At 43.7% G+C, this 24,507-nt stretch overlaps 1 protein-coding gene and 1 long non-coding RNA gene across 9 annotated transcripts; one reads left to right on the top strand and one right to left on the bottom strand.

The window, feature by feature from the left end:
- Positions 1-2,941: 2,941 nt before the first annotated feature.
- SEC22C (SEC22 homolog C, vesicle trafficking protein) lies at positions 2,942-22,000 on the bottom strand. Of its 8 annotated transcripts, none has more exons than XM_085050141.1 (8): positions 21,940-22,000; positions 17,456-17,507; positions 16,675-16,884; positions 14,632-14,795; positions 13,098-13,280; positions 8,421-8,539; positions 7,761-7,826; positions 2,942-6,526 (listed from the first exon to the last, which is right to left on the bottom strand). In XM_085050141.1, exons 3-8 carry the CDS (start codon positions 16,854-16,856, stop codon positions 6,326-6,328), a joined length of 915 nt encoding a protein of 304 aa, XP_084906267.1. In that variant the 5' UTR covers positions 16,857-16,884; positions 17,456-17,507; positions 21,940-22,000; the 3' UTR covers positions 2,942-6,325. The 8 variants fall into 8 exon arrangements, with proteins under 8 accessions (XP_084906267.1, XP_084906263.1, XP_084906269.1 ...); XM_085050137.1 differs by having other exon boundaries at positions 17,319-17,507; positions 21,940-21,960; XM_085050143.1 differs by having other exon boundaries at positions 17,413-17,507; positions 21,940-21,957.
- A 725-nt stretch (positions 22,001-22,725) lies between these two features.
- On the top strand, positions 22,726-24,278 carry LOC146440714 (uncharacterized). Its single transcript, XR_014849647.1, has 2 exons — positions 22,726-23,588; positions 23,750-24,278. It is a non-coding gene; the product is annotated as an uncharacterized LOC146440714 (long non-coding RNA).
- Positions 24,279-24,507: the final 229 nt, after the last annotated feature.

The following is a 24,507-nucleotide window of genomic DNA, read 5'->3' as shown; positions in this document are numbered from 1 at the left end:
AAGGTCAGATTTTCATGTTCCCATCAGGCACGAAGCAGACAGTGGACATGTGAGTCAGTTACTCACAAATCTGCCCTTTTCAAAGGCACACCTCCTGGATCTCATCTCTGCCACCCGTTGCAGGTGATGTCAGTGGGGAAAAAACATGGCTTGAGTGCTACAAAAAGAGGATTCCTAGACATAAATCCAAAAATTAAATTGAAATCACACTAAGTAAAGATCAAAAGAAAAAAAAAACCACTGGTTTTCTGCAAGAGCTGTCATATTTGTCTGGCTTTCTGAGCATGATAGAGCAGTAGAGTCAATTAGTTCTCTTAACTAATTAGTGACTAAACAGGCAGTAAACATGGCAGAGTTTATCTTCAAGGGAAGGCAAATATGAACAAATATGTGTGTAAAATTGGATTAAAAACACACAGAGACATATTTTATATCACTTATATTCTAGATGATTATTTACACAAGGTACATGGCTTACTTGGAGCATTAAATTGAAAATGAACACATCCAGGATGTGTTCACTCCTTATTAATCTGATAAGGAGGAATTGCATCTGCCTGATTTGCCTTGGAAATGGGAAATATACTTTTAAAATTGCTGTAAACACCTCTTTGGATGTTATTATCATCATGCAGGGCATCTTTAGGACAGAACCTGCCAGCTTTCAGCACCTTGTGGTTCCCTTGTGGCTGAAGAGATAAGAATCTCTCATCAAGTTCCCCTAACTTCATGGCAGGAAATCTAGAAACGATGAGCAGCCACGATTTTGGTTTGAAATGGGACAGTTCTGTGCTCAGTATTTAACTGGGAGAGTGGCTGGAATTTCGGGAGACCTTGTGTTGAGGATGAGCATTAAAGCACATCACACAAACATTCCCAAACTCCTCTCTCTGCGCACCTTTCACTGACCCATCTCCAGCTACTCCCAAAAATCCGGTTTGCTCGAAACTCAGTTGAAAATCGTGAATCAGAGGGACTGACTCAGAGCTGCTGCCTGCAAATCCCAGACTAAACCCGGGCTAAACCCTTGCCGGCCGGGCTGGAGGAGCTGCGAAGAGCTCGGGGTCCCTCTGCGGGAGGAGGAGAGGATGGAGCGCAGAGCCTCCGGCAGGTTCGCAGCTCCATCTAGTGCCGCCAACCCTGGGAAAAGCCAGGAAATTCGGGAAATACCGCGAGGAAAGCTTTTGGGAGGTGAAGGCTGCTTTAGAAAAGGGGTTGGTGTGTCGGGAAGGGTTGTCTTGTAACGCATTACAGATAGAGATCCTTTTTATGGATAATTATCCTTTTTAGGGATAATTGATGTCTCCAGGGACTAGAGAAACTCATGGAAATCATAAAATTATTTAGGTTGGAATGAAAATCATAGAGTTCAACCCCCCCTGCCGTGGGCAGGAACACCTTCCAATATCCCAGGCTGCTCCAAGCCCTGTCCTGAGCTGAAGACAAGTGACCCTCAGCTTTTGGAGCCATGGCCACTCGAGAGGGACACTTCAGCTGTCCCCACCTCCTGAGTGGTTTCCTTTCCCCCCTCACAAACAGTTTTGCCATGCAATTAGGTCACCTTTGAATGTCAGCGCTCAGCAGAAGTGGAGTTACTTTGTTTTAAATGAAAACATGTATTTCTATCAGCTGAGGAGTTGTTTCTCTTTCGGTGCAGAGCCCCTCTGATCCTCCCACCTCCTTTTATCAGCATCTTCAAAAGAGAAAGGGAGTTCTAATTGCTTTCTCCCCTCGCAGAAGAAGAAAGGGAGAGGCTGCTGTTCTCCTCTATTGGCATCCTGAGCAGAAACACGCTTTGAGCAATCATTTATTTACAGAACAAAAATAACATCTGGATTTCAAAGGGCAGAGCAGGTTCTTCCCTCAGAAGAAGGAGGCTCTCTCCTCCCTCCCCTGCCATCAGCTTCTGCTGATTCCCACCCTGCACAGCCCCTGCTCTGCCTCCCTCCTTCCAAAGGCTTCTCCCTCTCTCTGAGCATTGTTCTGCTTTTGCCACAGAACCCCAGAATGGTTTGGAATGGAAGGGACATTAAAGATCATCCAGTGCCACCCCCTGCTATGTAAGGGACACCTTCCACTATCCCAGGTTGCTCCAAGCCCTGTCCAGCCTGGCCTTGGACACTGCCAGGGATCCAGGGGCAGCCACAGCTTCTCTGGGCACCCTGTGCCTCACCATCCTCATAGGAAAGGATTTTTCTAATATTTAATCTAACCCTGCCCTGAGGCAGTTTGAAACTGTTGGATACCTAGGCGTCATTCCTGTGGAAAATCAGGGAACAGAAAAATGTGAAGAAACCAGTAGCTCCACAAGCCTGATTTCTTCCAGCTCTTTGATTTTTGCTTTATTTTTTAGTTCCTGATTCAGCAGAATCCTCTGAGTTCTGTCACACAAAGCATCTCTCCCACACATGAACCAATCCCATCCCAGTGGTGGGAAAGCTGAATTTTCTGTCATTGCTCTAAATTGGTGTCTTCAGAGCCTTTATCAAAGGTGGCTGAAATTGCCAAAAAAAAGTCCACAAGCTCTTAGTAGGGACAGGTTAATTAACAGGCCTGTTTTCATTAAGACACCAGGCTAAAAATCCACCTGCAAACTGCTACATCCCCATTTCTCACTGCCAGGCAGCTGGAAAAGCACCTTTGGGATGTGTTACATCTCATTTCACACACCTCAACGCACAAGTTTTGCAGGAAAAGCCTCTAAGAGTCTCTGAAAATACAGAACAAAACTGTTAAAGACATAAAGAGGTTCTGTCACAGCCTCCTGCAATCTCCTGCTTGGATAACTAAATTTCTATACACATATTTATAAATACATTTATATAGTTCAGCTGATGAATTGGCCACAGGGATCACTGAAGGTGATGCAAAAATGAAATGGTTGATCAAACCTTGTTTCTAATAAAATCAGTAAATTCAAAGCTCTGAATGAAGACAACCATTACAAAAAAAAGCCATTTATTAGATATATGTACATATATACATATGCATGCAAAATGATTTTATACACATTTACACAGGTTCAATTATTAATACAGTGCAAAAATGTCTAAAAAGGTACCAGCCCACCTTCTACAAACTCAACAGGTCTTTGGGAGAAAGGGGAAAAAAAAAAAAACCAACCCAGAGAATTATCAGCTTCATAAAGTGACTAAGCACTCCAAATCTTGAAATTATTGAAGTTTATTCTTTGCCAATTTTCTTGTGCTGAGCTGCTGGGTGAGGAGAAGAGTTTCCAAAAGACTTAGCCTGCAAACTGACAGAATTAAGAAGATGCAATTCAAACTACATTAAACAGTTTAAAGTTGAACAAAAAGGGATGGATTCCTCTTTGGGGATTTGATTCAATACAGGAATAATCCCACGTTATGAGTCAGATTTTATGTACTCAAACTGCAAGTCATTCCTTTTTATTAAATCTTAAAGCACTGAGATCAATGTAAACTATTCCATTCCTCTTGCTGTTTCACCAGGAGAAAATGTTTAACTGTATAAATACCACGTGGATATGGGATAAATACCAAATTCAAAATAAAATTAGGTCAAACTCCATGTGCTCTGCCTTGTCCTGGAATCCCAATTCAAACCTACAAAGTGCACACAGACTAATCCATGTAGATTCCATAATATGGTTTACACATATTACAGGAAAGAAAGGAAAAGGTTGCAAAGAGATTAAGACCAACACCAACACCAGACCAGAGGTTTGTTCACTGGGTAGAAAAGATGTGATGATTCAGTCACATCCCCCAAAAATCCATGAAGAAAAAAAATATAAGTTTAGGCAAAGACAGAACTGCCTAAATCTACCAAAGGCAAGATTTGGTTTGATTTTACTGAAATATTTTTAGGAAAATCAATTCAATAAAAGCTGAATTTAACCCTTCTCCACTCTGGTAATTGCACAATTATCCAAACACCCTGTTCTACCCCTTATTTGCAGAGCTGTGGCTGACATCCCCTGCCTCAGGGATGGATCTGTTTCAGGACAGAGCAGCTGGATGCTCAGGAAGCATCAGGAATGTGAAGTTTTTCCAGTCAGCTCAGTAGGAAGCTGAGGAATGCCCAGCTGGAAATGCTCTGTGTGCCTCAGGCCACAGCAGGGCTGGCTTTAGCTGAGCCTAAGGGAAACAGGAAAGTTCTTCTGGACTCTGTAGCCAGAGTGAGGCTGAAAGAGCAGGAGCAGGAGTTGGGTCCTCTCCCTGAAGTCCTTTTCATGAAATTTTGTCTGTCTGTAGTATAAAATGCTTCATCCTTTCCCCACAGGATGATTCCCCATAGGAATCCAGTGGGTTAACACCCAATTTATGCTCCTGTTAAACACTATCAGATCCATTATCCTTTCAGTGCTACATTTTTAGTGTCAGATTTTTGGGGTGTTCCTTTTTCAATTTTTTTTTTTTAAGTTGCAATCTAAACTCATGGCTGAGTTCCCTGCAGTCTCCAAAGTACCTTACCAAGGCAAACTGGGACTGGAAACTCAGAGTACAAAACCTCTCACATCTGTGAGGTCATCCCAGTGTCTTAAGGACAATGGTTGAATTCTGGCTTCATTTCTCCACTTGCACTCTGACACAAAACTGGGATAATGACAGACAAACAGCTTTAATCCATTCCCTTGTAACAGAAAACTTTTCCCTTCTGGCACACAGCTCTGGACACAGCTGTGTCCTTAAATGCCTGGCTAAAATATTCCTCCATCATTCCTATCAGACTGTTCCTCATAGTTTGGAGGTTTTTATTATGTTGCTGTTACAGTAAGTGCAATAAAAAAGAAATATCTACATTTTCCTAGTGGGAAAAGCTCTGGCACTAAGTCCCCTGACGTCCTAGAAACTCCAGGTTGTAATGGGCTGCCTGGGGATGCTGTTGCTGCAGTCAGCTGCATCCAGAAGTGTTTCCAAGGTACAGCACCACAAATTTCTCGTCTGATACTCGTGTTTGCATCCTGAGATTCCAGGAAAATTCACTGAGATACAAGAAAGGGATTTTGTCAAGTGCTCCTGCAAAAAAGACAACTCTGCTGCGTGTTAACCTCTTTGCAACCAGAGGTAGAGACTATGTGAGAGGTAAAATAAATCTTTGGTGAAAGAAATGAAGAGGACCAGAAAGAAAAACATAAAAGGAAATTTTAGGACCATAATTCCACAACAACACCTACTGGAGAACCTACTGTCCTCTGCATCTCAGTTTGAATCTCTACAACCCTTCAAGCACAGCTGCATCAAACTGCTATGCACTTTTTTAACAGCCAGCCTAAAGTATTCATCTATGCCCTAAAATGCCCATGTGCACCTTGATCCATGAGAGAGCAGAACACCCAGAGCAGCAGAGGTTGGGAATTCCAGCTCTGTTCCCCTACTCCACAGTGTACACTCAGAAACTCAGTGTAAGAACTCACCACCATTAACTCTACAGGTATTTTATAAAACAGAACAAAGAGAACCTGCTCTTGCTGTCCATTCCTGGAAATGGATTTCTACTCACCAGCTACTCACTTTTTTAAAAAAAGTCAAGGAGTCAATGGCCTGCCATAAGTAGGCTTGGAAGATTTATTATCCATACAGGCCAAGCAAACATGGAATTGCCCTTATCCTAAAAGTGACCTTAGCCAAGGAAACAAAGGCCACAGGAGCTGACAGATCACTTACACCCACTTGGATTATTTTCTGCTGCCCCAAGCATATTTGCAATTAACCCCTGAGCACACACTTAACTGCAATGTGCTGCTCAGCCAAGGAGATATTTATAGACTTTATGGTTTATAAAACAGCCACAGCCTTTTCCTGTCCTTCCAAGCCTAGAAAAATGATCCTGAAGCTCACCCTGACCATTTTTCCCACTGACACTGAACTCACCCAATTACAGCAAACTCTTTTACTCGCATTTATCAAGAATCTTGACGCTTAGATTCTAGAGACAAAACTGTTACCTGTCACTTTACCTTCATTCTACTACACAGTTTGAGGATTGGCAGCAGCAGGGCAACACTGACCTGCCAAGCTGTCACAAAGCCAGTAAGACAAATGGCAAAATGCTGTCTGGATGGTGGCAGTCAAGGAGGAAAAGCCTGTTGATGGTAAGAACTTCCATCTGTTGGTGACACCTGACAAGCTCTGCCCTGTTAAGTACAGCTGCACCCCTTGCTGTGTGTTGGACATAATTCCAGTATCCTACTTATCCCAAGTTGCCTGGAACTGTTCTCCTTACAATAACCATTGCCACGGATGGTTAAAAAACACTGGGAGCTATTTTTTGGCCAGGTGAATACAAAAAAAGAGCTGTAAAAATAGAGTAGCAAACCCCAAGTTTGGTTTTTTTTTTTTCATACACCACAGTCAGGCTGCTTCTCCAGGAGCTGCCTTGTCAGGATCTGATAAGAAGAAAGAGAAGCCACTCCTATGTGGAAGGAGATTTGCCAGAGGTTCCGCAATCCATACAAGTAGATGTTGCATGAGCAGACACAGAGCAGGAGCACAAATGTCTTCACCTTCCTGGTGGAGCTGTAGAAGAGGTACAGGTAGCACTGCAAAAGGACCAGAGAGGGAGAGTTAGCACTGAACTCTGCACAAAAGCAGGGATCCTGCTGGGAATTGCTGCCTGGGACAGCTGGAATTCATCTGCTGAGCATGTGAAGAGTGAAAACCTCACAGGAGAAAACGGAAAGCCCCCAGTGCTGACAGAGGAGTCACTTTTTTCCCCTCAGGCAGTGACAGATCAGCCTTTCTCACCTCAGGTCACAACTTCCAACTGTGCTGATGCTGCAGGCAGAGGTCAGCACGTGGAAAGCATTGCAATTTGGGCACAAGCATTTTGGGAAGGTGCCTGCTATAAATCAGAAGGAGAAGGGAGAACTATCCTTTATTCAGCTTCCCTGGCTTCAGGTATTCATAGGGAAACAAGCAGCACAGAGCCTTTCTTTGTGAAAAACAACTTACATTGAGTATTTAGATCTAAATGAATCAAATAGATCTAATATATTCACCTTAAAGCTCTGCTGTGAGAGTGTAAGAAGGCTGAAAGACACTAAATTGTATCATAATACAATACATAACCCCATAAATACATCATTGTCTGCAGACAGTTCTCCTCAAATCATTATCCAATGAATACACTGTAGGCATTAATGTTATTCCTCAGAACCCAACTGCAGCAGCTTCCTGCAATGCAAAGCTAAAAACTGAACATTTTCCAGCAACATATTGCCCTCAAGTTAAAGGTTGTGGAGCCTTGGTTTAGGAATTCAAGAAGCCTTTCCAGAAAAACCCATTTGGAGTATGTTGTATCTTCCTCATTTGAAGTCTTCTGTGTAAGGTCAGAGAAAATAACCCCATGGTAGAAAAAATCTAAGGAACCACCAGTGTTCAGTGTAATTTTTAATGTAAATTAGACCATTTTCAATCATGTTGCTGTCCAGTATTTGCTCAGTCTTCAAGGTGGTCATGCTAGAAAAACCCATCACTAAGACAGGAAGATTTGGTGTCCATCCCTTTGGGAATAAACCACCTTTGGGATGGCATTTATCCATCACACTCAGACCCATGTGACATTTTAAAACATGCAAGCAGTGGAAAAGCTTGCAGCTGTAATTTTCCAAGGATCAAGATGTGCCTTGAACTGCTTTTGTGCCACTTCAATGGAATAAACCAGTGGAATCACCTCAGTAGGACATTAAAAACCACTGATCAGCTAAAAATATCAATGTCTTGTGGATTATAATAACAAAATATTCAGAAAAAAAATAGTTACAGTTAACATACCTGAAAAACACAGGCTAGAAAAGGTAGAAAAAAAGCTATCACATTTCCAATTCCTTCATGGTCCTCCTGTTGGGATTAAAAGAAGTGACAACTACGTCAGGCACAGTTTTTAGCAAGTGCTGCTTGATATTTGAGAACATTATAAATATAGTCAAGAACCTCTTATCCCAGTTTATGTTGATTGACTGTAACAGTGTTAAACACCAAGATCAATATCACTGAATAAGACACCAAGAACTGAGGCTTATGTGACAGTTCCTGCTAAATAAAACTGTCAGGATACAATCAGGACACTTTTCTTTTTCCTTCTTTAAAGTTGTTCACAGTCTCATGTTTGTTAAAAAAAAATAATTACAGAAGAGGATCTAAAATAAAATACAGGCAAGGAAGAAAAAAATTACAGCCAGGCTGGTAAGAATGAAGTATTTCTCAAAATTTAAACTTCCCTAGAACACAATAAAATGCAAAATGTTGCTATGTACAGTGAAATACCCAAGGTGCAGCAGGTGAGTTACCAACTGCACATTTCCTGGAGAAACAAAACACTTCTTGTGGAAAGATGTCTGCTCTGCTAAGGGGCACGACAGCCACCTTTGAATTGGTGACCCAAAAACTCTGTGCCTTTGACTCCTTCTCAGGTCTGAGTGCAATCAGGGTTACCTGAAAGGAGTATTCTGCCAGGTGAACTCCTCGGATGAGGTTCAGAGCTCCACACATGATGTTCAGCACAAGTGACAGAATCCCCAGGGGGGTCACAGGCTGCATTCTGTAGGTGGGGACTTAAAAAGAAATCAAAACCAGACATTAGTGAAAGTTTGCATTGCTACTTTCAATCTTTTCACAGGAAACAACACCAATTACCTTATGTGGGTTTTAAACACTTTCAAAACCTTTCATGCTCAGGGGAGAATGATAATAAACAGATCCCCTTTTTTTTTTATTTTTGTTGCATTACAGTGCTCAGCTCTTCACCCATCCAGAAAACAGGAAGAGCTCTGAAGTATTTTTCAAACAGGTCAGCAACAGAATTTTTCTTGACCTATTTGGCATTAATGTCTTCTCTCGTGGTGCACATAGATCATTTCTTGTTTATTACTGCAGATGAGGATGCTCAGCACTCCTCACAGGTCAGCAGAAAAGCCAGAGGCTTTCACCACCCAAAGGTCTGGGAAAGAGCTTAGATTTCAGCCACCCATCACTGCAAGACAGCCATTCATCTCCTCCTTAAGCAGTAATTAAGGTGTTTCTTCCCACTGGCAGTTTGAGGGCTCAGGCTGCCCACATTTCACAGGTAGGGGATTATCTGCTTCCTTCCTTCCTCACCTTCTCTGCTACTATGTAACACCCACAGCGCTGAGCAGCAATTCCTCAGGATAATCTCATTGATACACACCTAATTAAGGTCAGAGCAATTATTATAAATGTGTGTTTAGCTTTGGAACCTGCTGCCTCTAATTCAGGGTTGTTGCAAAGCCCACCTACAGTTTTCCCTCTCTTGTTCAACAACAGACTCCACACCTTGATACTCACCTACATTTCATCCCTGCCCTTGGATCACCACAAGTAGGACACTGTCAGCTTAATAAAAAATGACAATTTGCAGCTCAGATACCAAAATCCAGATCTTCTCCTGCACCAACATCCCCAAGACACAACAGAATCAATGAGCCCTCAAGAAAACTATTCAACCCTCAGGATCTTCTCCCTCAGTCCAGATATATCCAGATGGATAAACTGCACCTCTGGCTTCATTTCAGTGGCAGCTAAAACACCACAACAGCCACCCCAAGGTTTCAGAGAGGAAAATACTCCTGCCTTCCCCTTTCAGAGAGATTTTGACAGATGGATGTAAAAAGCTTTGGTGCCAAATTAATATAGGGATGTAAAGTACCTTTCGTCTGTGTCTCTGTAATTAATTTGTCTGGCATGCTCTCACACACCCATAATTTCAGCTCCAAAGCAACTGCAAAAGGAACTGTATTAACTCCATTTGATATGTGTCACTTTAGGGAGCTTTACTGGATATTATAGTCACAATGGTGTGAGTTACTCTGTCATCAAAGGCAATTTGGCTTTTCTTTTGCAACACAGTGATATTTTAAAAGAACTTGTAGCAGATTCTTTTATTTATTCACTGACCCCAGAATTCAGCTTCCTACTAATTTTTCCTGCTATGTCTACTTTTGATGAATTAAATAATGTTGCAGCTATATATATGTACAACTCCCCCACAGAAATTTCCTAATAAAGCCTGTTTCTTCTCTTCAGATTCTCAGGTTTACTTCAGAGGCACAAAATGCCTCTCAAACAAATTATAATTATCAAGCAAAAGTGTAATTCATTGAGCAGGATCCTGAAAACTACACATGCCAAGAGTTCCCAGTCCCTAGGGAAGAACAATGTAGGTCTCAATATATTGCTTCTGCAGCGTGAAATATTATGTAAAAGTTACATTTTTTCAGTCCAGGAGGATAAAAAGAATTGCTGTCACAGATGCAGGGGAGATTAAAACATCCAGTTGTTCAGGGTTCAGATTCTGTGAAAACTGGTCCTGAGATGGTTTGCTGCAGAGATTTAGTTCTGCTCTTAAACTCTGAGGTTTAACTCACAAACTAAAATTGCAGAGAGGTGAGACGGGTCCTCCTAAGGAAAAATTATTACACTTCCTTAGGTGACTTCAGTCATATTCTTATAAAGAGGATTTCACAGTAGAATGACCTATTACATTAAATAAGGGAACAGCAGAGCACAAACACCCTTAGTCCAAGACACCACAACTCTGCACAAGCACAAATAAACACTAACTAGGTTTCAAAATGATCAGACTCTTCAAGCACAGAAGCTGTGCACTTCAGAGCACAAGATGCCCACAGAAACACTCTGGGAGCTGTGGGTGATGCAGCACCCAGGCAGGCAAAAAGCACCAGCAGGTTTGAACATGCACCCAACAACTCTGTGCAAACACCCTCACTCAGTGAAGAAATTGAAACCTCTGCCCAGAAAAAGATTTGCTGGCAGAGGCCTCTGGCCATTTCACTGGAGGCAAACAGCAGAGTCTGCAGCAGCTCTGATCTGCCTCCTCCAGGCACAGCACCAGGGTGGACAGTGAGTCAGTCAAAGCTCCGCAGAAAGAGCGCCAGGAGCGAGACATGAGATCACAATTGAACAGTTTAAACTGAAATACAAGCACACAAAAGGCAGAGAGTGAGACAGCTTCAAAAAAAAAAAAAAAACACTTGAAAAGGCCTCTGAAGGACTCCCTGAGCACTTATAAAAGATTAAGGACATTCATCAAGGGGAGCTGCAGGATTTACCAGCTCACTCACAAGACGAGTGGCACAAGTTGTTCTGCTGCTTCCCACAGCAGTTGTGATGTGAAAAGTCTCCCTCTTCCCAGAAAGCTCCTCAGAGTCCCCATGTCCCCTGGAGCACCACCAGCTGTGCCCACACTGTGACACAAGCGAGGCTCTGCAGCAGCAGCCAGGGCTGTGTAGGTTTTGATCAAGGGTACAAAAAAAGTGGTTTTCTAGCCAGAGCTGGGCTGGGTTTAGTTAACAAAGGAAGGAACAAACAGCAGAAAGGGAAAAAGAAAAGAAAAATCTTTTCTTCTCATAAATACTGACAGGGACAAAACTGCTCTGACTTTCCTGACCCTTTTCACACCAAGCTGAAGAGCCAGAGGATGAGCTCACCCTGCTCCAAAGAGGCCAGGAGCAGCCCCAGCCATGTGAGGAGAGGGATGTTTGGATCATCCCTGGATCGATCAATCTGCACTGGGGAATGCAGACACAATTAAATCCTGCTCTCCTGCAGCCCCAGCATTTCAAACAGCCTCTTGCAGAGCAGAGCCATCATATAAATAACATTAATATGGAACAAACACTGTGCACACAGCTAAACTTAGAGCAGCAAAGTGGGATTCAGCTGGTAGGGAATGATGAGAGCAGAGAGACATAAGCCAGGAAAGCTGACTCCAGTGGAGGCAAACAGATGATCATAAACATGAGCCTTAAAATAAAGGCAGAACAATCTGCAAGAGTATTTGGGTTAGACCAGAGAGAACAGCCAGAAATAAAAAGCCAGATGGAAAGTAAAGGAAAGCAATTAGGGATCAGGGAGAACTGAAAATATATTTCTCATCTGTGGACACAGACTAGATCACAAATTTTACTGGCTGTTCAAAAAGCTGTTCAAAATTTAAAAAAAAAAAAAAAAGTGCAAAGAATTTCTAAGCCCTGTCACAACATGAAAAGATTTAACCTTCAAGCACAGTTCTGAGGAGCACTCACAAATCTGACTGGCAAATATAGTGGTTTCCATTCTATTTTTAATTCCTCCTGGCCAGTGCCCTTCTATACTCTAATTTAAAATACCTATGTCAAATTAGATTCCAGCTCATCTATCACAAACAATAAGATTGAGCAATTGGAGCTTAATTTTATTAGTGTTTCATAAGCCAAGAACAACAACAAAAAAAAAAAAGGAAATACAAGCTCATGGTACTCCAGCTGCATTTAAACCACCTTGCTAATAGGATTAAAATAGGGAAAGCTTTAGTGGTGGACTTGGCAGGGTTTGGTTTCTGGTTGGACTCAATGATCTTAAAAGTTTTTTACAACAAAAATAATTCTATGATTTCATTTGTGGAGGAGGTAGGCAGGACCTTGACTATGCAACTGAAACCCAAGTAAGATGTGCTATTTTTATAACAAAGAAGTTGAGGTTGGTACTTCAAAAGCAGGTAAAATGTCAGGTTTTGTTGCAAGTCTCCTGTCAAGCCTCTGTGTTGTTTATATAGATACACAAATCCTCTTTCAGAATTTTAATCAAATGCATTACATTTAAAAAAAAAAGGTAAAAGGAAAAAGCAAAGATAGGAGAACAACTCCAGCCAGACAATCTGGGAAGAAGAGTTTTACCCTCAGCTCATATTCTTCTCATCTTTTCTTCCCTCAAGGCTGAAGAAACTCATTCAGACTGTAATTACAGATCTTTCATTATGAGTTTGCAACAGGCAGTGAATCAGTGGAGCTTCTCTAGAAATTTAACAAAGTAGGATTTAAAAAGAAGAGAATTTAAAGAGAATTAAGAGAATGGAACATACCAAGCCCAGTCTATATTTTCCATACAGAGAAACTGATGCAAGGCTGGAAAAAGAGTCCACAGCAGCACCTAAAGCTCTGCTGCAACGCAAAGCCCATATGTTGTTTACTATGCAGAAAAAGCCCTTTTTGGTTTAATCCACATGCATTTCTCAGTACCAAAGGAACTCCTCTGTGTTGCTGTGCAGGCTGAGGGTGAGGAAACCTCCTGTCACCTCGTGTAGTAGCAACTTACCAACCTCCACATGGCCTGCTGCATGCCCTCCGTTGCTGAGCCCATTGAGCAGCTCGGTGGTCTCCAGCTGCAGCTGCACTGGGGGCTGCAACCGCAGCTCCTCCTCCACCTGCTGCCACCTGGCCTTGGCCCCAGAGCCACGGCTGCTGTTGAAATGGTGTTTCACCTTCTGGATGATGTTATCTGCAACAACAGGAAAACCTGCTGCAATCACCTCTGGAAAAGGGTTTACTTAATTAATCCTGAATGTTATTAAAGCTTTGTTAAGGGGATTGTTTATCGTATCATGCCATTGTCCTGGTTGGTTTTCATTCCTTCGTTTCTTATTGGTTTTGGTGTGAAATTCCACTGCTGGTTTGGGAACAAAAATACTTCTTTTAGGTATTTTGTATCTGAAAGGATCTGAAATCTCATCCAGTTCCATGGGCAGGGACACCTTCCACTGTCCCAGGTTGCTCCAAGCCCTGTCCAGCCTGGCCTTGGACACTTCCAGGGATCCAGGGGCAGCCACAGCTTCTCTGGGAAATCCATCCCAGGGCCTCATCACCCTCACAGGGAAGAATTTCTTCCCAATATCTAATCTAAATAACAATAAAAGTTATATGCAACTACCAGACAAAAGGTTAAGATCTCAGGCATCAAGTGCATCTTAGATCCAAACACAGGAAAGAGGGTGATTAAATTAATAAATAAATAACCACACAGCAGTATTTTGCACCCAGTAACTTAATAAAGTATGACAGTAAAAAGTACTTTAAAAATGTATTTTTTCTTTAAAAAATAAGCTTTATGCAATTAAATGAGGCCGGAAATTCCCCAACTCCTACTCAAGTTAAAAAACAAAGGAGTAATGTGGATCTCAATTACATCCTGGCTGTAATGTGCCCTGCAGGGAATTCACCCAAAATCCAAGATGGCTCTGTAAGAAGCTTTCCTGATGAATTTCTCAATCTTTTAAGCCTGAGTTTAACACTATTACTGAAATCTGGACAGGAGTGTGCAAACCCACTGCAGGATATTATCCTTTTCCAGAAAAGTTTCTCACTGCAAGGGAATTGTGTCTGTCAAAGGTGTGAGGTTCAGTAGAGCAGCTGCTACTTGGCAAGAAAACAAATTATATCAGGTTAAAAAAGAACCACTGGGCATGGGTCTGAAGTATTATGAGTCCAAGTCATGCCAGAAATAAAACTGCCCATAATAATCTATTCTGTCTCCCTTTTTTCCTGTTCTCATCTGTCTCCACTCATCAGAATTTTTTAAATTAAGTTAGAAAGTGTCTGAGATATCAATTTCTTTTTTCCTCTCTGCTTGTTCATCAATCACCACAGCATCTTGTTCATAATAGATGAACTCTCAGGACCTATAAACCAAATATTCCAATAGTTTAGGGCATTAAGATCTCCCCCTCCTCCTCCACATGCAGGCAAAGGCACACCCAGAGACACTTTTATCATCAGGCTTTGGTCAGGAGATGTTTAACACCATCAATTTGGCAGACAGAGGATTTTTACCATTAGAGAACAAAGTTACAAACCAAATTCAATAAAAACATATGGTCTGGAAGCTAAATTGATGCTCCTTGTGTCGTAGGAAGCAGCAAATTCCCACCGAAGCTCTTCCAGGAAGCAGAAGGCCATGATGGTTGAGTAGCTGCTGGAACAGATTGCCATGCAGGCAATATCCCCAGAAGAAAGGAAACTGAAATAGAAATGAAAAGAGTCACATCAATATAAAAAGGTGAAAGTCCTGCTGAACGTGAGGATGAAGCTGTGCTTTCTGTCAAAACACAAAGTACAGACTGAGCTGAGAGAGCAGACTGCAAAAAATGTAATTTTGGTTGTTGTCGAAGTCCTGCAATGCCTGTAGATCTATTTATTCTTAGACAAGTATTTATTTCTAACTCATCCAGGATGCCTGAGCACAGTGAAGATCACAACACAGACTTTATTAAATTGGTGCATCAGTACAAATCGAGGACATTATTCTCCCAGGCTGGCTTTAAATCACATTAATAAAAACCAAGATGGCCAGAAAACCAATTTTGAAAGAAAATGCAGAAAAAAAGTAAAAGCAAGGAAGCTTGTTCCCAGGAAGCAGATGGATTTCTTAATCCCCTTGAACATGGCAACATCACATTAACAGCAACAGATATTGGTTAATTTGCACAACCCAAGATTTTCAAACACTTACTGCTACATCATCTGTAACAAATGAGTTTGTAACAGAAACAGCACAATAAAAATTCTACTCTAAAAGGGATTCCTCCACCACTGAAGCTGCATTTATGCACAAGTTTTCACTTATAGATGGTCCAAAACCTTCCAGGAAAATTATCAGGGCTATCTTCCCTTACAGCCCAGCCATTTGTCAGCAGTAAATCAGTTTAACTCCCAAATTTTGAAACTGAACAATTTGTCTCTTTTCTTCTATTCCTATCTTTCATCCCAACCTAATTTCACGCTCGCGGTTTGTATTTCACCATATTTTCATTCACTTGCTCTACTGTGGAGTTGGGATTTACAGTTTGGCTTGGCTCTGCCAGCCCAGTTGCACTGGGTAGCTTCCCCAAATTCCTGCTGCTCCCAGCTCAGGGCTGGGGATCAACACCATGCCTGCCTCAAACCACCTTTTCCAAGTTGGCCATAATTTATGGCCTTTTTGCCACATATCCATTTGCACTGCTCTCATTCCAGAGCCAGGGCAGAGCTGCTTCTGCACAGAGCCCAAAAGATTAAACCAGCAGCACTTGTTGGCATCGAGTTTGCTTTTGAGTGAAGAGGAATTGAGATGAAGATCTCTGATTTTCCAGCTGTTTCAGTGTAAATTCATGTATTTTTTAGCTTCCCCCACTCCCCCAAAGAGGGAGGCTTAGTTTTAGCTTTTAAATAGTTGAACATTTAAATAAATGTCTTCATTTCTTTCTCTGTCATTTCTTTAATAAACTTCTGCTCCTCAACTAAGTTATTCCAAGCATTTGGACATCCTCTTAAAGGGATTTGTAGAAATCCATAATGCTCCAATTCCTAATAATAACAAGCACTGCCCATTGAGCAGGAGGCTTTGCTACACAAAATGAAAATTAACATGAGCAAAATATATATAAATAAGATATATATAAATAAGAAATATATATAAATAAGAAATATATACAAACATGCAGCTAAATATGTATAATATAGTGTAAATATGCATATGTAGATATGTATATGCATATAGGTGTATATGTACAAATGTATATATATAAATGTATGTGTATAAAAACAATGAAATATGTACAAATATAGCATAAAATAAATAACAGTTGTGTAAGTATATTTATATAAATGTAATATATAAAATACAATCTATCAATACACCAATACATACAAATACATGACTAAGCTGATGCTCACTACACTGAGCAAGAACTGAGGAATAAGCTTTCAAAACCCTTGGAGTTCACAACCCAGACAAGCACTGTGGGATTTCAAACTGGAATTAGCCACTACAGACCATACCCAGAGTTCAGCTAATCCCCAAGAGCATGATTCCAAAAATTGAAGCCAAAAACCCCAAGCAAAGCAGAGCAGGGACTCACTGGATGCTCAGGTTATGTCCTTTTGCTGTGCCCCTGCTTGGATACCGCGCCAGGATCGAGGACAACGCCTTCAATCTCTTCCTGCACTCCAGAAAGTCCTGGTTGAGATGGAAATCTGTGGAGGCTGAGAGGGGAAGTCCATCCCTCACCCTCACCACACAGGCAAAGAAGATCAGGGACATTCTCCACGGGAGTATTCATGAGGACAACCTGAAAATGGAAGGTTGAGTTCGGTTAAATCCGAAATTCCAGGCAGGAATACGTCAGGATGAGATTTTATTCACCACTGGAAGTGAAGAGCAGCTCTGGTGACACTTCTGCTATTGAAAGGCAACCAAACTGTTCTCAAAGCTCGTGCCTCTGTCCAATTTTTGCCTCTCAGATTAGAAGATGAGGCAGGGGAATCATCAACTTGAAAAATATTCTTGTTTCCCCTTCTTCTGCTTTACCCAAAGCCTCAGAAATGCTGACTAAAGTTCTTACAGGTGTTTCTGGAAGCTGCCTAAGCCCCACTGAAGTGCTGCATCTTCACTGGAGTTACAAAAGGCTGCCTGAGCATGGCAGCTCTTTATTTTTTCATGTAACACACAAATCCAAAAATAAATTTTAGGCTAGAGCCCGTCAGGCTCTTTTTACAGACTCACCTAGGGCTAAATATAGAATAAAAGTTGCCCTCTCTTGACTTCTTCCTCTTTAAGAGGTCACAAACTGCCGTGGAAAGTTATTCTTGGGATTCACCTGGCACATTCAGAGCATGCAGAGATGTGTCCTTCAGACATACCATGAGGATCCAGGACACGGTGTCAGAGGACTAACAGCACTTCACATCATCTCTGAAAGAGAACCAGAATGATCTAATTAAGAATTAGTATAAAAAACTGATTAATTGCCTGTATTTACATGTGTGTTTACCATCAGATCTCCTGTGAAGTGGATAAACATATTCTAGGAAGTACTTTGCCAGAAGGAAAACTAACAATTCATTTTCTTATTCAATATATTCATTTCTAGACTCATTCAAAGACATTATGGAATGATATGTGAAATATTTGTGAGGTCCCAATCATAATTTTTTTAAAGTTATCCCTGTAAAATAACAGTTCTAAATCAGCAGATTTGAAGAGATTACCACAAACAAGTCAAGGGGAAAAAATGGGAAAAAAGGAAAACCAAAGGCATTGACTTGGCTTCAGGCAAACTACATAAATAAAGCATTAAGGAAATAAAAGGAAAGAAACAAAATCACACTGTGAACTCAAACTTTTGATAGAGAGAACAACTGCTTTGACCAGCCTTGTATCACACCATTCATTAGGATGCTCAAAGTGCCTTTGAAATGTGGCTCACCAGGACCAGCTTTTCTTGTCTAAGAAGTCCAGCGAGCAAAACCTTTTCTATTTCAGGCACAAGCTCTCCTGCCTTGGAGCTGCTCTGATGTCTGATAAGGGTTGAGTTCTTGCCACAGGCAGCATTTCTCATTTCTACCCCAGGTCTCATTTCTGCCCCACAGGAATCATTCCCACCCAAGTTGTGGGAACAATCCCTCTGTCCAAGGTGCCAGCAGGTTAAAGTGACTGCAATTATCAGGGGATAATTATCAGAGGAATTAGCAGAAAGCACAATGGCACAAGACTTGTTTCCTTAGAAAAGCAGACTAAAACTACAGAAGATCAGACATCTCTTGAGAAGTGTTATCTTGAACTTTTCAAACAGAGATTAAAGAATTAGATGTGGTTTTTTTCCTATAATCCCTCTCACAGTTCTCTTCCAGTTGTCATTTAAGTTGTAAAAGCAAACTAAACTCACAAACTTCAACACACATCAAAAGGAATTTCAACACTAATCATGATTATCATAAATCAGCTAAACATCTCATCAATCAATGTGTTGTGCTCGTAGCCACCAAAGAAATAGTGCAGAAAACTTTTACATAAAAGTGAAATAAATCCAAAAAATATTAATTTGAACAGAAATATTAACTTTAACACAGCCAACTTTTAAGCACAGCTGCTCAGAACATCACAGGTTTAGGGTGAAGAGCTGGCAATGCTGATGAAGCTTAGCTCCAAAATAACTCCAAAACAGCCAGAAGATGATCAAGAAAATGAAAAAGCACCAAACTTAGGAATCAAAAACATTTTCTAAAACCTACCTAGCCTATGAAATTATTCAGCTCCCTGTGCCACTAACATCAAGAGTTTAAACTTAAACATACATATATTTTATTAACCACCAAGGATAACATCCCCTACAGTTAGAGAGTTTTCCAACTTTCCAAGACATACAAACCTTCCTGCTGCAGTGCCTAAGGCTGTCACTGAGTATCAGCTGCCCATCAGAGGGATCCTTTGGTCTGGGAAAGAAAGATCAAGTGTCCACCAGGCAACCTTCCAAATGAAGTGCCAGACTTCCCTGGAGAAATGAGTCCACACTCCTTGCTCAGCCAATGCTCCCAACAAGGCTTTGGGTTTTCCTTTTCCTCTGGCACCAGCCCTTGCTACTTGCCCATCAGATGATGTTCAGAGCTGTTCTGGCAAGTGACAGCCACGAATGTCACTTCCCCTGGGATTTTAACCACTTGCAGGCCAGTTTTGCCACGTCACCTGTGACCAAGCACAAAGTATCACAACTTGCTGCACTGATCAAGGTGTGCATTTAACCGGGTGACTCAATGCTGTCACTGTGTCACTCTGGCTGCCCTTTCCTCCTCCAGCCTCTCTGTTTGCACACCAGCAGCAGCCCAAAGATCTGCAGCTGGCTGTACGTGGCAGCTCTTTGACCTTGGCTCTGAGCTCGGGCAATGCTCTCAAGGCTTTGGATTCAGCAATATTAAACTTTGCAGCACTCACAATCGATAACATCACGCCAGCATCAGCCCACCTGTTTTACTGGCAGACCACCTGTTTTGCTGGCTCAAAGCTGAACTTGGGGAGTATTTCAAGCAATTGTTTCAGAAGAACAAGTCATAATTTATGACTGAAGTGAACGAAGTTGTTTTTTCACTACTTGAAGCACCAGTGTGTCTAACAACACTTCAGAATAAAACTGCTTAGTGCAAGACTCACATTAACAGCCCCAATCTCAGGACAAACAATTCCTCAGTGTAGCTAAGTGACCTGAAGCACAATTCCTCCTTCCCTCAGCTCCTAAGGAGCAGCCAACTCTCTCCAGTGGCTGTGCAGGGATTATCAAGGCAGCCTCAATCAGATCTGCTGCACTTTACTGTGCTGTTACGCAAACTCCTCTGGGTAAGCAGATTACACCCAACTCGCCAGGCCACACCACTCCAAATGCTCAACAAACTGCTGCTTTATTGCCTGGACTTAGGAAACAATCTGCTCAAAAGGCTGTGAAAGCAAATGCAAACCAGTGCAGAGTTCATGAGGCGAATCATGTTAAAAACCTGATTCTTTCAGAAATTATCTCACCATCAAAAGCAGAAGGTTTCCATGCCAGAATGGCACAACACTCACAAAAAATGTTACCAGGGTTTCTCTCAAGCTTTCACCTTCTCTCCCCATTCAGAGCCACATTTCCCTGCCCCCTAGAAGTGTCCAGCCTCAAACCCAACAGCATCCAGCTGTTTTGTCCAGCTCTGGCCTTCCTGCTGAAGGAAGAGCCAAAAGCTTTAGTGAATGTTACCACAGTCCTGAAGCAGAAAGTGAAGTTTTTTGGACATGTGATACATAACCACAACCATTACACCAAAGCATCTTTCCTCAGGCAGGTGATCTGCAGAGGGAGTCCTGGACAGCTCCAGGGATGGCAGAACATGAAAGAGACTCAGGTTGACTCAACCAAACACAAAACTTGAGCTGCAGCTCCAGTGTTGCTTTGGATCTCAACCAACAAGGATGTGGCTCATGAGGGAGATTTATCACATCCCTGGGGGATCACAAAGTGGATTTTACCTGCTCAGGTATATAAAAAAGCAAATCCAAAACGCTGTTAAGTTTCTCATCTTCCAAGATGGCACCATTATTCCCCTGATCCTTCCCAGCTCTCTCCCTGCATGCCCCCAGCAGTGCTGACCAGCTGCAGACACCCCAGAGCCACAGCACAACCAGAGCCACTCTCCAGACTGAGCAGTGAGCAAAAGCAATCTGAAAACATGCTGCTGTCTCAAAATTTAACACAGGATTTGCGCATATCCAGAGCTTTTAGGCTCCTATAAATCCTACAGGCTTACTCTTATCCCCAAGGGGAAGCATGTGGAAAACCCTTACCATCACAGATCTCCTGTCTGCACATGCTCATGTGAATTACCAGAAATAAAGCACACAACACGCCTCCAAGCCCAGCATTCAGCTCCCACATCAATCCCACTGTCCCAACAATCCTCCAAACCCCTGCCCAAATCACACTGGGGCAACTCTGTGATGCTCTAAAGCTCTGCCCCACCTTCATCTCTCAGAAACACCAGGCACCTTACCTGCTCCCAAATATTCACCCACCCCATCCACCTGAGCCCTGAAGCCTCCCCAAGCCCACCAGCTCATCCCTGTACCTTCACCAGCCCTTGTCACCCATCCCACATCCATCCTGTTCCACTCACATTGTACACAACTACATCCTACTCACACCAAGCATCCTCAAATCCCCAAATGAACCTCCTCCCCACACTCCTCAATACACCTGGACACCTTGGAAGCAAACACACCCATGCCTCCACTCAGGGCTCTGCTTTGTGCTGACAAGGCCTTCCACACACCCCTCAAGCACTCAGACATCCCCAATCTTACTCCCATCCCACAGGTCCCAAACCCTCCCGTTATCCCTGCTCACCCCAAGCCACCCCCAGCCCAACCCACATCGCTTAGAGTCCCAAGCCTCGTCCTCCTCCTCTACCCCTGAAGCACCCTAAGGAACCCCCAAATGCCATATCCATGCCATGGCATCCCAACCCCAACACACAGATCCCCTGACCACTCCCACCCGGTCCGCACACCCCCAACATCCCAGCTCTGTCCATCAGCACCCACACCCCATCAGGCAGCCCAAGGAACCCCCAAATCCCATATCCATCCCAACACACACACCCCCGCACATCCCCAAATCCCCGCCTCCCCAAGCGCCCCAAACCCCTAAACACCCCTCCATCCCCAGTTCACCCCAGTCCCCTCCCAGCTCACTGCCCCGCACCCTTCCAGCCGCGCACACGGCCCGGAGCGCCCCGTCCCGGGGCCGCGGAGGGGATGGGGGCAGAGGAGGAGGATGAAGAGGAGGGTCAGTGTCCCCTGCCCAGCCAGGACCCTCCCAGCTCACCTTCCTTCCCCGGCGGCCCCGCGGCCTCAGCCTCCCGCTGCCCCCAGCGCGCCCCGCCCGCACCACCGAGACGGAGAGCCGAGCGACTGCGCGGGGACTGCCGGGATAGCGCCCGGAGGACCGCGATGGGAACGGGAGCGGGATGGGAACGGGATGGGAACGGGAACGGGATGGGAGCGGGATGGGAACGGGATGGGAGCGGGATGGGAGCGGGATGGGAACGGGATGGGAACGGGATGGGAACGGGATGGGAGCGGGATGGGAACGGGATGGGAGCGGGATGGGAACGGGATGGGAGCGGGATGGGAACGGGATGGGAGCGGGATGGGAGCGGGATGGGAGCGGGATGGGAACGGGATGGGAGCGGGATGGGAACGGGATGGGAGCGGGATGGGAACGGGATGGGAGCGGGATGGGAGCGGGATGGGAGCGGGATGAGAACGGGGCTGAGTTCCCTTGGGATCGGGATGGGCTCTGGGAATGCGGATGGGGCTGGGCATGAGGATGAGGCTGGACTGGGGATTGGGATGGGATGGGATGGGATGGGGATGAGAATGGGGATGGAGACAGGGTGTAGGGATGGGGATGAGGCTGGAGATGAGGATGGGATGGAGGCATAGGGATGGGGATAGAGATGGGGATCGGGTGGGTGTGGATGGGGATAAGGGTGGTGATGGGGATGTGGGAATGAAGATGGTGTGGGGATGCGGATGGGCATGAGGATGGGATGTGGGGATGGGATTGAGGCTAGGGATGGGGTGTGGGGATGGGGTGCAGGGATGAGGATGGGGATGGGATCTGGGAGCCTTTGGGTGGGAGCACTGGTCCAGCTGAGCAGTGGGAGCTGTGCTGGGGCACCAGCAGCAGCCAAAGGAACAGTGGGATTTTTCCAGTGATATAAATCACACAGCTTGGACACCACAGCCACCTCACCCGGCTTTCCTGACACCTCTGGTTGAAATAAAACCAAGCTATCTCTCTAGCTCAGTTCTTGTGCTGCTGCTTCAAGACAAACTCAGTACCACTGTAATCCCAGATGGATTTTTCTTTTTAATCAGGAGCTGCTGCAGATGAACTGGGATATGATGCAAATTACCATTTTCCTTCCTTCTGGAGGTGCCAGGCTTAGGAACAAGTCAGGAGGCTCCAACCTGACATGGTACCTGTGCCTCAGGGTTGTTCATGTTCAGCCTGGAGAAGTGATGGCTCAGGAGAGACCTCACTGCTGCCTTTCAGAAATTAAAAGGGGTATAAAGAAGCAGGAGAATGACTTGACATGGTCACACAGTGATAAAACAACACAGAATGCTTTGAAATTGAAAGAGGAAAGATGTAGATTATATATTTGGAAGGAACTGTTCCCTGTGAGGGTGGGGAGGCCCTGGCACAGGGTGCCCAAAAAAGCTGTGCTGCCCCTGGATCCCTGGCAGTGTCCAAGGCCAGGCTGGACAGGGCTTGGAGCAACCTGGGACAGTGGAAGGTGTTCCTGCCCGTGGTAGGGAGTTGGAAATTAATCATCTTTAACAATCTTCCCAAACCTAAGCCATTCTGTGATATGATTCTGTGTTTCTCATTGCAGTGTTGTGGTAGTAACACAACACAAACTGTTCTCACAGGACATTCATCTGTAAAACAGCAGAATAGAAAGAGTAAACAATAAATCATTCCTCAACAAGGGAGCTCTGCACTCAAAATTCTCGATGTGGAGACACTGAATGTTATTGAGTTGTTGCTGTCTGTAAGCAGTAGCAGCCCTGCTCAGCACTACATGCAGTGAATAACCAGTGATGTTCTGTTGCTCCTCTGACAGCTTCCACTGCCCATGAAAACATCCCCCTGCTGCAGGTCTGCCTTGCTTCACAGTCTGACTCCATCCCTGCTCAGGGTTGCTGCTTTGGACACCTTCCACTATCCCAGGTTTCTCCAAGCCCTGTCCAACCTGCCTTGGACACTTCCAGATAGAATGCTGAGTCCAAACATTTATAAGGGAAAAATATTTCTACATAATATCTACACATCAGCAGTGATCTGATGTGGTGCAGGAGAGAAACAAAAAGCTGATTTTTCTCTTGCCCCAACCCCAGCTGTAAGAAATGTGAACAATGAGGCACAGAACAGCACTGAAGTTCCAAAGAAAACAAGGTTACATGCAGACAGGCTTGAGCCAGATAAGCTGACACAATCTGTATCCCATATGAGAAGCTTTGCCAGGGAATTTGAAGCCAATCTCTGCTTCCATTTTTAAGCAGAAAATCCTTATGTCAAGGAAAAAACACTAGAGAAAAGCATGGACTGAGTATTTGGGGCAAAAGACATCAAAATAAACGTGCACCACTGAATACTGGAGTGGTGGGAGAATCTTTCTCTGTTAACCACTACAAACAAACAATCAGAAAACCCACAAAACAACCAAACCCAGGAAACAGTCTGAAACTGCAGCATGGTTTGAATATATTTTAAGGTTTCCTTCCTGAGGGTGCTGTGAAATTATTAGACATGGCACATGCAGGGTCAGGCAGCCCAGCCAAGGGGATCAGACCAACTCAGACAGTATTCCCTAAATCCCCA

The sequence above is a fragment of the Lichenostomus cassidix genome, chromosome 2, assembly GCF_008360975.1.
Source record: "Lichenostomus cassidix isolate B80296 chromosome 2, HeHo_3.0, whole genome shotgun sequence".
NCBI classification, from domain to species: Eukaryota; Metazoa; Chordata; class Aves; order Passeriformes; family Meliphagidae; genus Lichenostomus; species Lichenostomus cassidix.
Note: the sequence above shows the minus strand (reverse complement) of the source record. Positions and strands in the feature narration are given on the sequence as shown.

Excerpts from the sequence above, each read along its gene's own strand:
- SEC22C (XM_085050141.1), bottom strand. The coding sequence starts at position 16,856 with ATGTCCCTGATCTTCTTTGCCTGTGTGGTGAGGGTGAGGGATGGACTT. Across the intron at positions 14,796-16,674 it reads GGACATAACCTGAGCATCCA|TTTCCTTTCTTCTGGGGATA; the intron begins GTGAGTCCCTGC and ends TTTCTATTTCAG. Across the intron at positions 6,527-7,760 it reads TTCTAGCCTGTGTTTTTCAG|TGCTACCTGTACCTCTTCTA; the intron begins GTATGTTAACTG and ends GTCCTTTTGCAG.